The sequence below is a fragment of the Ciconia boyciana genome, chromosome 5 (genome assembly GCF_034638445.1).
Source record: "Ciconia boyciana chromosome 5, ASM3463844v1, whole genome shotgun sequence".
Taxonomy (NCBI): Eukaryota; Metazoa; Chordata; class Aves; order Ciconiiformes; family Ciconiidae; genus Ciconia; species Ciconia boyciana.
The window spans coordinates 41,205,599-41,218,301 of NC_132938.1; the positions used below are offsets into that span (position 1 = coordinate 41,205,599).

At 35.5% G+C, this 12,703-nt stretch overlaps 1 protein-coding gene across 5 annotated transcripts in view; it reads left to right on the forward strand.

Annotated features, from left to right (window-relative positions):
• The window catches only part of GLRA3 (glycine receptor alpha 3), a 97,343-nt gene that overhangs the window by 12,718 nt on the left and 71,922 nt on the right, over positions 1-12,703 (forward strand). For 3 of the 5 annotated variants that reach the window (XM_072862034.1, XM_072862035.1, XM_072862037.1), the window contains exon 1: positions 9,469-9,553. In XM_072862034.1, coding sequence (XP_072718135.1) covers positions 9,469-9,553 — 85 coding nt within the window. Of the gene's footprint in view, positions 1-9,425; positions 9,554-12,703 lie in introns of those variants that run through there. The other 2 variants (XM_072862032.1, XM_072862033.1) reach the window with 1 other exon arrangement.

Here is a 12,703-nt window from a genome sequence, read left to right on the forward strand (position 1 = left end):
CCAATAAGAGAAGTCTATTTGTATTCTGTTTTCTGTGAAGGATTTTAATTTCCAGTAGAGTGAAGAGATTGCTTTAAAATTTTATTGCAATTTTCAAAAATATTTGCTTTAAACATATTTATCCCCCCTTTGGAGCTCCCATTCCACAATATTTGCCTCGTCTATCCTGGTCTCCTTCTATGACAAGGTGACCCGCTTAGTGGATGAGGGAAAGGCTGTGGATTTTGTCTACCTAGACTTTAGTAAAGCCTTTGACACCATTTCCCACGGCATTTTCCTGGAGAAACTGGCTGCTCGTGGCTTGAACAAGCGTACTCTTCACTTGGTAAAAAACTGGCTGGATGGCCGGGCCCAAAGAGTTGTGAATGGAGTTTACTCCAGTTGGTGATCAGTCACAAGTGGTGTTCCCCAGGGCTCAGTACTGGGGCCAGATGTGTTTAATATCTTTATCAACGATCTGGATGAGGGGATCGAGTGCACCCTCAGTAAGTTTGCAGATGACACCAAGATGTGCAAGAGTGTTGATCTGCTTGAGAGTAGGAAGGCTCTACAGAGGGACCTGGACAGGCTGGATATGGCCAAGGCCAACGATATGAGGTTCAACAAGGCTAAGTGCAAGGTCCTGCACTTGGGTCCCAACAAACCCATGCAACGCTACAGGCTTGGGGAAGAGTGGCTGGAAAGCTGCCTGGCAGAAAAGGACCTGAGAATGTTGGTTGACAGCTGGCTGAATATGAGCCAGCAGTGTGCCCAGGTGGCCAAGAAGGCCAATAGCATCCTGGATTGTATGAGAAATAGTGTGGCCAGCAGGAGTAGGAAGTGATTGTCCTCCTGTACTCGGCACTGGTGAGGCCGCACCTTGAATACTGTGTTCAGTTTTGGGCCCCTCACTACAAGAGAGACATTGAGGTGCTGGAGGGTGTCCAGAGAAGGGCAACGAAGCTGGTGAAGGGTCTAGAGCAGAAGTCTTATGAGGAGCGGCTGAGGGAACTGGGGTTGTTTAGCCTGGAGAAAAGGAGGCTGAGGGGAGACCTTATTGCTCTCTACAACTACCTGAAAGGAGGTTGTAGAGAGGTGGGGGTCGGTCTCTTCTCCCAGGTAACAAGTGATAGGACGAGAGGAAATGGCCTCAAGTTGCGCCAAGGGAGGTTTAGACTGGATATTAGGAAATTTTACTTCACTGAAAGGGTTATCAAGCATTGGAACAGGCTGCCCAGGGAAGTGGTTGAGTCACCATCGCTGGAGGTATTTAAAAAACATGTAGACATGGCACTTAGGGACATGGTTTAGTGGTAGACTTGGCAGTGTTAGGTTAACGGTTGGACTCGATGATCTTAAAGGTCTTTTCCAACCTAAGTAATTTATAATTCTATGATTCTATCTTCAAGGCTTTCAAAAGTTAAAATTGTTTATTGAAATAAAACACAGAGAATTGCATTTCTCTTCTGACACAGCTATCTCAGGTAGCCAGTTGAAACACATCACACCTCAAAAGAACATCTGTGTCATGCTACTTAACTGAACAAATGCATTTTAATGACAAACTGTGCAAAAATTTGGAAAAACCTTAGTTTTATCCACAAACATCAAACAAATTAGTATTGTTTATGCTTTACATTGACATACTATTTTGTCTAAAATGGAAAGCAGTTTTTTTTCTTTCTTGAAGAGCAAGATTTATTATTTTTGTACAAACAAGGAAAACACTTTAATTTGCATTAACATTTGTTACTTCTTATTTTAAGCTGTCACATTCTGGAACATTCTTCTGTCAAAAAAAGGTATTTTTGTCAGGTTTATGTTCACTCTTGGAATAATGTGTGCAAATTCTATATACTATAAACTCTGATCTTACTCCTTTACCTACTTTAATTAATAGATCAGATAATTAGAGACACTCCCTTTACAAAAAAAAAAAAATCCTATGCTTCTGACCTCTTCAAACATAATGTTTGTTTTTCCCATTAATCCTACCAAATATATTTTATGAAGAGATCTATATCTCACAGAAGAGAGTTTAAAGACTGTCTTCATACCACAAAATCTTACTGCCAGAATTTTCAAAATGCAATTATCAAGGCACTGTCAGATGATCAGACACCACCAATTTGAGGATCGTTTCATTTTAGTGGATCTTGTTAATTACATGGTTACACTGAATATTTTTTGTTTTAAATTTGATGAATTTTATCACCGTTACTTACAGTTACAGAATCAAGGGAAGTAGTCATGAGATTAATTCACTTAACCATTATTGATGAACCAGTGAATAAGTACCAGTTCAGATTAATTTACTGAAATGCTTTTGTGTATTGCTGTTTGTGAGATGCAACTGAGTGCATATTGTCTGGCTGCTGTTTTTACTTTCCTTATAAGTGTGTACTTAATTTCCTTGAGCTTCTCTGCAAAGCTTTTTAATGTAAAGTACATTAAAAGCATTCAAACATCAGCTGGAGAGATGTTGGCCACACTTGTCACTGAGAGAACAAGCTGAGTAATGAAATGAAAGAGCTATTGGACCATCATAATGTATGCAAAGCATCGTATAACAGCTCTGTATATGCATTGTAAGATGAAATACAAAACTTCTGCCTCTCTGAATGGCTAAGCTGGATTGTGTTTGAGACAAAAGAAATAATTTACGATCAGATGAGAAAAAACAGCAAACCAAATATGGCAGTAACTTGATGTTAATATAAGATTTTCAAGATAAAATACATAGATAGTTTATGGAAGGAAGAAAATGAACATACCATCTAATTCAAAGATAATTTGTATCAATTAGTGTGTTCACTAATTGATCAATTGTGTTCAAAAGTAAGTTAGTGAGACTTTGGAGACTGCTCTCAGAATAACTTGGATAAATTAGGGGACTGCTCTAACTTGGACTTGGAAACTTCTCTCTGGGAAGTTTCCAGTGGAAGGTATCATTACAGCACGTCATACTCTTTCTTTATCTGTGTCATCCACTTGTAGAAGCAATAAACCAGGAAAAGTCAGCAAATGGTGTAAGATGTAATTTCTTCCTTCACCTCTTCTCTATACTATTCTTATTAAGCCCTTCTGGAGGGCTACAACCTTTCTTACACAAAAGCCCATTACTTCTTTTCTTCAATATTTTCAAATAAATAGATATACTTTTAAGGCTGAAACAACACACTGAAGGTGATTTTTAAGAACCCACCCTGAAGATGAAAAGTTTAAAAGAGAGAAGAGAAATCAGTGAAAAACAATACTTTCTATAGCACACAAATGATACCAAAGTCTCAAAGGCAGTACAATTGAAATTACTTTTGAAAATATACCTTTTAAAATAAAGCATATATAAAGCACTTTCATTTGTAAGGTTCCTTTCCTTTATTTGTGCTTTGGTAAAAATGTGCAGAAGTTTGGGGCAGACAAAAAAGAGACAGGAGTAGGAATACATGGTTCTTCAAAAAACATGGGAAAGCAATCTGGGTTTTGTAGCTTTAAATGTTTTAGACAAGGAAACATTTGTGGAGATTGTAAAATTCCCTTTGAAGAGTTTTTCTCAATCATTTTATTTTGGAGGAAGGGAAGAGAGTGAGGTTTTCTCTCACATACATGCCTCCTTTAAATAGACATTTCAGGAGCACAGATTCATGACCCATGCTTTCTCTTGCTAGCTAAATTGCCAGCTGCAAGATGAGATCTCCCATTTAAATTCTGTAGATGTTGGTGCTCTGGCTGTATAGCTATGTTAACTATATATTTTTTTCAGAGTTCTGTAGTAGTAGTCATTTTAAACACATAAAAGAATCAATAATAATGCAAATATATCCTCAGCAGAGAGGTTAGAAAAGAACTGTGTTGCATCACCTGCAATCACAGTCATACATACCACAGCATCCTAATATCTAGCTCCATCTTGAAACACACGGGGCTTTTCTATCTCTACTCAAGTGCTAACCTATTCCTGAACTGAAGTGGTTCAGTGGTTGAAAGCCTTTTAATTTATGATCTAAATTTATCTCTGACCTCTTCATATCAATTTGCTTTCACGACAGTATTATCATTTAGCTTAAAATTCTTTCCTCTTTGCAGGTGCATGTCATAGACAGAACATTAGCTCATTTTTTCCTAGTAGTGGTCAATCTCTGATTTTTTAAGCTGTCTGCAGTTTATGGGCAGCTCAAGTGCAGTTTCCATTCTGGAGCTTAATTCCATACTGTGCTAAGACCTGATGCTCATACAGCTGCTAGGTAAGTCAAATACACAGCTGTGAAAGCAATTGAGTAAAATGGGCCAACATTACCACACGTAACCTGCAACCCAGATTACAGGTTACAGTACAGGCAACTGCAAGTCTGCAACCCATCCCCAGCGTAGAAGGACACTGAGAAGACACCATTTTCCACTTTGAACTACACCCAGTGCTTCCCTTCCTTAACCTCTTCAAGTCCATAAAGTGTCTTTTGGCAATCCGAAGATTTCTGCATGAGATTTGTAATGTCTATTCTGAATTTAGCCTGCTTTTCTATATATCATAGGTCATTCCTTTTCACCAAGCTAGCCATATATGAAACACAATACCTTATATTTTGCTAAATGGTTTCTTCCAGAAAGCTGTACTGTCTTGGCTAGTACAGTTTGATCTTCTGTTAAGTTACCTTTATTGTTAAAGTGTGTGCCTAGATTCCCATTTGAATTTGTCTGTCTCTCATTGATTTTTCTTCTGCCTTTCTTCTTTAGATAAATGTCCAGCATCTTCTGCCCCTTTGAGGTATTTATGCACCTCAATCATGTTATTTTTCAATCTTCTTTTTGATAAACTAAGCAGATTGAGCTCTTGAAGTTTCTTACTTTGAGAAAATTTCCGTAACTCTCAGATATGGTTTATTGGCTTTGTTCAGTACCTTTTCCAATGCTTTAATGTCCTTTTAAAACTTGGACATGGAATTTGATGCAATGTCCCAGAACTGGTCTCATTAATATCATATAAAATAAGTGACCTTCATGCTTCTAACTCACTCTTTCAATCTTTCCACACCACTGGATGACACAGTAGTGCAGTGAGAACTTTACCACAACAGTGCTGAGTTGTTCAACATGAATTCTGAATCCTGCTTCAGACTAACAACTGCTTCCTCCAACTCTGCCCACATTCCCAATTCATATATCTCTTAATATCCTTCCTCTGTTTCTTTTAAACTGTTCTACTTAAATGGACTCAACTTAAGAAATGGGTTATTTTCTTGCTCTCATCAATATTTATACCTCTGTCCATTTTTTTTTGCAATTCTTAATTTTAAACCATCAATGATTTTGTATTTTCTTTCCAGATCATAGGTGGCAGTGCTGAACACCATTCTTACTACAGCTCCCTACAGTAGCTTTTTGTCTACAATTTAGGATATGGGTGCTGATCTAGAGAAGCTACATCTTGGCTGTGCTGGGCTGCTTCTTACTCTCTAACATTTATATCCCACTGTAAATGTCTTCAGCTTGACCTAACAGTTTCTGACTCAAATATGACTTTTGGTAGGTCATGCATGGTCACAGACCTGTGATTCAGGATGTTTTCCTATCTCAGTCCACGAAATTCCAACTTGACAGTCTTCAAGGCATGATGCAAAGCTCATCTCTCCTCAGGTTTTAGGTGAACATTGATTTAACAGCCAGAATAGAACAAAGACAGGAGTAATTATAGTCCTGGTTATTCTAATTTTCTGTTCATGCCTGGTTTTGTATAAGAGGTTATTTGGAAAAAAAATTCTTACCCTAACTTCTGATGGTGTAAATTCAGCCAGTCACAAATGATGTTTTGAATTCATTGTTTGACAACATTTTCCATTCTTTTCTTGATTTTTGTCCACTACTTTAGTTAATATTTAATTGTTTAGCAGGGCTTAATTTATGTTGTAAAGATGTTCAGGACACATTCAGGAAAGTGAAATAAAGTACTGCTTTAAGTCTGAAATTGGAAAATATTTTAAATCCTTATAACTGTTAGTAATATTTACTGATAACCCACAGGAAAAACACAGAATCACTACCAGGGATAGCATTGTTGTTGGTAACTTTTCCTGGTAAAATATGAATAGACCAGAAGACTGGGAGGTTATAATCTCTCTCCAGTAAAAGACTTCAGCAATGGGAAGCCTTCGCTGCCTCTACCTGTGAACAAAAATGTACAACTTTCCTTCTCAGTAATTTAAAGTTGCATAATGACTTTATGCTAATCACAAGTCTATTGTAGCTTACTTTTGAATGCACCACAGGATAAAAGTTTTGCTGATATTAAATTCTTATAATTCTGCCTGTAAGAAAACGCATGCACAAATTCTTTAAAAAATGCAACAGGTCAGAGTAAATTCCCTCTAGAGTTGCTCAAAGCCATTCCTGGAATTATGAAAGAGTTGTGCATCGAGGAAGAAGCTATCTGCATTAACACTAAAAGGAGCTAAATTCATACTTCATGAAAGGAGTGTAACTTTCTCTAACCACTTAGCCAGAGGCTTATTTTTCAGAGGCAATGTACAATAAAACTGGAGACTTCTTACCATGCAGAATTTTTATTTTAATTTGTAAACAGAAAACCCATACTTTGCCAGGTAGGCCTTCCTAAAATCCACTGCCTTACTCAGGTTTACTATATTACCAAGTCTTGGTCCTTTTTAACTAGAAGAGTATTCCATAAGTCAGCTCGGGTAGATGAAAGTATTATTTGTCCAACAGTATTCTTGAAATATGTGTTTTCGATTAAAGGTAATTTGAAAAGGCAGAATTCTGCAGCGCTCAACCAGCTTTTACACAGTAATAAACCAAGGTGAGAAAAGGGGAAAACATTCCTTGAAGAAATATTTAGTTACAAATTACAGCTGATTTCTAAAATAAAACTTGCTTATACAAAATATATTACTTTTGCTGAATATATTGTTTTCAGAAGCAGGCAATAAAATTATTCAAGATATTTTGAGACTTCTAACTGACTAATGAAAGCAAATATTAATGATGGTATCATACAAAAAGGTAAATGTCACTTTGAGAAAATCCATTTTCACAGCAATTACTATGTTTCCTATTCACCATTAGTTACCTTAATTTCAAAGTACTCTACTCCATAGCAGCCTTTAAAAGCAACAACTACAAGTACAACAAAGAAAGATTTAGAAAAAGTTCAGAGAAGTGAAAAAAAGACAAACAAATTCCTATTCAGAGAAAGCGATCAATATTGAAGCTAACAATGAGCCTTTCTATATTTGTGTTCTGGAGAATTTATTTATATCCAGAATAAAAATATAGGATATATATATTGTGTAGTGTAGGAATTCTATATACCCTGTAGAACAGAAATGTAACTTCATTATACAAGAGTATAGGAAAGAAATCTAAGTGTTATATATATGTATATACACAGTATCTGGAGTCTCCTGCCTTACAAATAGATAAAATCCAGCAAAGTGTAATTGGACACTCATATTTTATTTGCTTTATAACCATGTATGATGTTTGCAGAAATATAAATGACTATGAGTTGCAATAATGTGATGAATCAGATACGTTCAGAATGATTGATAATGAAAATGATGTCAGAGACAAATAAGATAATTTCAAATTGAACTAGAAAAATAATATATTGAGTACTTACTTTCTCAGAAAGGGAAATACATTGTCCAGCTACAGGAAGAAATAAAGAACTAGGTTAGCTACTGAAGGAGATTAAAGAAACATTTTTACTGAAAGGTAATACTGAAAGAGATACCAAATTATTCGGAACAATTTAGAAATATCCAACAATTTAGAAATTTATGAACAATCTAGAAATATGCAAATCAAATTATGCATAGAATAGAATAAACACTAGATAAGGAAATAAGCAGAATGATTAATTTTTAACTCTCTGATTTCAGTTAATATTACAACTAAAAGACTTAATTGGTGGTTTAAATTAAAATATGAGTAAACCACAGCATTCTAGAGGTTTCTATGTTCATATTCTGTGTGTGTCCAAATTTGTAATGCTCAAGACTTAATATGAATTATTTTTTTATTTAAGATATTAAATCCAAATTTCAAATTTGAAAACAGAATTTTTAGTAGACCTTCTAAATGGAAATTGCCATAAAAGTGTAACTTTTGATGACCTGAATAACACGGTCTTGGGAGGAAAAAAAAAGACATTTGCAGTCTGCACTTAACATGGCATCTGCATGCACACACACCTGTATGGAATTTTTCCATTTCGGAACATCCATTGTTAACAGGCAAAGTTCAGCATAGGTTTTTTATGAGTTAGAAAATTCCTAAGAGTTTTACGTTATTCCCTGTGTTTACTTCTAAACAAAGGCATGTTTAAGCACTTCTAAGAGAGTGAATTGGCATTAATAGGAGGCAATGAAGTGAGTAAGTAAAAGAGATTCACATCCTTCTGCAATAGATTTTTTACTAGAAGTTGGCACAAACAAGAAAAGCTCTTTATCTTTTTTGAGAATCCATAAGCCACAAATGGTTTTAGTTGCACTGTGTGTCACAATGTTACTCACAATTTTATTTATATATATACCTTTACTTACTGTGTTGTTTTTTCAATGTGATGGCCAGCACTTGAGTAAGAGTTCCACAACAATAAAGATCTTTTCTTCGGCTCTACATGGCTGATCACAGTGCTCATACTTTTCTCTATTGGCATGTGCAGAGCACACTTTAGAATGTCAGTGAGAGTTCTGCGTACGTATAGAGAGGAGGCTATAGGAGATGACATTTGCCATGTGGCCCTGGGATGAAAATTTTGCCCTAAGATAGTTCCTTCAGTAAGTTGTGGGGTTTTTTCCACCGTAGCAGTCACTTTTGTTTTAACAGAAAACGAACATCTAAGACAACGTTAAAGAATACCATTTGCTAAGAGACTGTTTGATATGTTGTATTATGTTTAAATATCAACATAAAACATTGGGCAAACAAAAATTGGTGGTAGTAGTACTATTCTATGAAAGTTCCTTACTACTTTTTTTTTTCCTGATCTAGGCTTCTATTACACCACACCCAGTTAAACAGACCAATCCCAGAGTAGACTCCAAATTATGACATTCCAAATGCACAGCTATTCGTGTAGATTACATTATTTAACTGTGATAATGGATTGATTACTGTTGACTGGCAGTGTTATTAATCTCCAGAAGTCCTGAGAAAGAGGTAACAGCAACCTATAATGATGCAGCTTAGGAAAATAAAGTTTTCATATAAAATGACAGATATAAAAAGAACTTACTCTTTCCATTTCTTTACTACAACTATTTTTGAAGCATAAACTAGCTTGAAAAGCAATCTTAGCTTTGCTATTTTCCTGTTCATACAAGAATGAACTAAGTGATTGACTGTGTAAAATCAAAGTTTCCCTAACAAAATCTCTAACAAAATGTTTTGTTCTGTTTTTTTGTTTGTTTGTTTTTCCTTGCTGTTAGCTTGGTAGCCACAAAGGAAACAGACAGTGCAAGATCTCGTAGCATGCCAATGTCGCCATCTGATTTCCTGGATAAGCTAATGGGTAGGATGTCAGGCTACGATGCAAGGATCAGACCAAATTTCAAAGGTAATTTCAAAACTAAATGTTCAGGTTTTCAGTATTTCAGTATTTCGTCTCACACAGATGCAGTTTCTGGAACAAATATGAAAACGAAGTAGTACACTCACTGAAAAAAAAGTGCCTTCTTTTGCCTTTCTTTGCTATGACAGTTCATTTCAGTAGCAATATGTTCTATTCCTGTCACTTTCACAGCTGCCCAAATGCAGACCTTTTGAAAACTGAGCTTATCATTAGATTTGAATTGTCATAATGGGAATTGGGTTGTTTTGCTTTCTGAAATGCTTGTTAATGGATTCAAATTTCCACCTTGGACTACCGTAGCCTGAAGCACTCCAGAAAGCAAGTTCTGTGAAAGACAAGCCAAACCCTCATACCTGTCTGTTCCTAACTAAAAGGAAGAGTGTGTTAATGACATGACCATCAGAGTCAAACTCAAGAGAGCTTATCTCAGTTACCGAATCTATCACCAAATTCTCCTGTGACATTAGATTCCTCACTCCTGTGCCCCAGTTTTACTTTGAAATGGCAAAAGGGACCATCTTTCCTCTTGTTCCTTTCTCTGTTCTCAGTTCTCCACTGAAACTGCAGGTTCTCAATACCTGGAATTGTCTCTTGGTGTGTGCTTTTTATGCACTTATCACAAAGGAGATTCAAACAAGACAAAGGAGATTCAAAGAATATTGGAAGTCCAAAATTTGGAAATGCAATGATTACATCTTCCAAGGGTCTTAGCACAAACCATATTATCCAGACTCAGGCATGCTAAAGTAGAGTATTTAATGAAGGATTATACAAACTATATTATTATACAAATATACAAACTATTATACAGACAATTACCACCCCTTCTAACTTCTGCCATCTTGGAAGTTCAGGTAAATTTGACTCTTCTATTTTTAGAATGCAAAGAGTTCAAATAATATAGTGGAATTATATTTAGCTCTATTTCTGAATCTTTAAATCAAGTTATCAGTCTTTAAATTCTCCAGTATATAAATATTTTTTAAAATAATAAATCTATTGTGATTAAAAATGATATTATTCTTACTTTGCCTTAGCTGTCCCCTCCTATGCCTATCTTCTTGGGTCCAAGAGTTTGTCTTAGGTCTAACATTTCACTATAAGACAGGTTTTACTCCATGTTTACTACAAAACTTTTCCTTCAAGCAGACAGGCCTTCCTCCTCTAAGTCATCTGTCACTGCCTTTCCATCTTAATTCTTACTCAGCACTAAATTTTATAATTTTTTGACATCTCCAAGTCCCAGAAACTTAAATGGTTTTGACTCTGAAGCCATTGCTATTTGCTGTTTTTGCCAGAATTTGCCCAGACTGATTCAGAAGGACCAAGTAACTAGTTTGTCAAATTACTTCCTCACCAGTAAGCCATAAACAGTTGGTGCTGTATATATAAACTTATTACCCAGGATTTACTGCAGCTGGAAACTCTTTGCTTTTAATAAGTTGGCAGTGCTGATATTAGCCAGAAAATGATAAACCTGCACCATAAATTCAAACACATTGCTAAAAGATTTATCACCGTGATCAATATCCCTGATGACCATACAGAATAAGTCCTTTGGACTTTCCTTGCCAGAACTACTCTGAAGAAAGTTCCAGTGCCTGGCTTCCTGGAGGGTTAACGTATCAAACAATATTTGCAAAGAAGTAATGCAAAACCTTGTATTTCTAAAATTACTTTCTTATATGAATGATAGCTCTTAAATTATTTTTGCTCCTTATTAAAGTTATCTTGACTTGTTACCACAGTATACTCTTTAGCATGTAAACTACAGTTTCAACCTAAGGTAAAGCTGTGCTGGGCAAAAGAAGACCTCAGGCAAAGTCTAAGCACTGCAGTTTTTCTTCTTTCTTCTTTGAGTCTCCTGAAGTCCTACAAACAAGCATTTAAAAATTAGGAGCTTACATCTTAGCAGCTGATTCGAGGATTGGATTTTGGAGCTTGTCATGGACACCATGCAATCACAATCTTCTGATGGGGCTACAGTGAAGAATAGGCAGATGGTTTAGAGATTAGTGAATTCAATACAGTACTTCTTGAAAGTATAATTCAAAAGACTTAGAGCCTTGTTTTGTAACTATTGAAATTTAAAGAGACAAAACCTAATTTGACATTGTTCTTTTCCAAAAAGTGCACATTCTAAATCTTCTAGACAGCTATGCAGTTTGAACAAATCTGCCCAGAATGATTCAGATCTATCATTAAGAATAAGTATCTCCTTAAGTGACTTTGCCACTCTCTGGTTAGTTTTATTAGTCCTAGAACAAGCACTGGGGCTTAATGCCTTTTTGAGTTTTAATCTGGCAACAGTTTTAAAGGAACAGAATGAGTACTAATAAGAGAACTCAATCATTTTAAATAATTTGTTCTTCCAATAGAATTCCTACGTAGACAAGATTTTTAACTACTATCTTTTATTCATCATTAATCTTGGTCAATAACACATAATTATGTATTTTGTCTGAATGCTCTGCTTTTGGATAAGGAATTCTGCATATCTGTTGTTGTTCAACAGAAATAGTAGAGAAGACTGTTGATATTTATTTAGCCATGGAATAAAACAGAAAACTAAGAGCTCTTGTAGAGTCTTTGTTCCGGTTGCAAAATATTTTTATTTCCAGTACATCAAACTTATAGCAAGGTGCTTCTCTTACTCAGTTGTTCCACATCCCAGACTATATATCTTCCTGCAAATATGGGAAATACTTCACTGTCTTTCAAATTTGGACATAATTATGTTATCCATATGTAAAAATTGTCATGGCTTCAAGATGCTCAGAATTAACCTGATACAGAAGAGGTGTTATATTTTTAAATCTATATAGTCCAGATTGTACCCTTTGATAACAATCTATTAAGGCGGAAATTTGGGGATTTACATAGGAAAGCGTAAAGTGTTCCTTGCCCTGGTATTACCAAACAGTATTCGGCAATCATTAGTTTAGGAACTTCTTAAGCCAGGACTTAACTGAAAAATTAATTTAGATAAATATGTTCTTCTGATGACTTCTGGAAGCTGTTTATACTTTTGGCCTTTCCAGTATTTTATGGCAATAAAATCTTCATGTTTTGGAATAGTTAAAAGTATAATTTTTTGTTTGCTTTGAATTTGGTGACTATTTTGCTGATTTTATT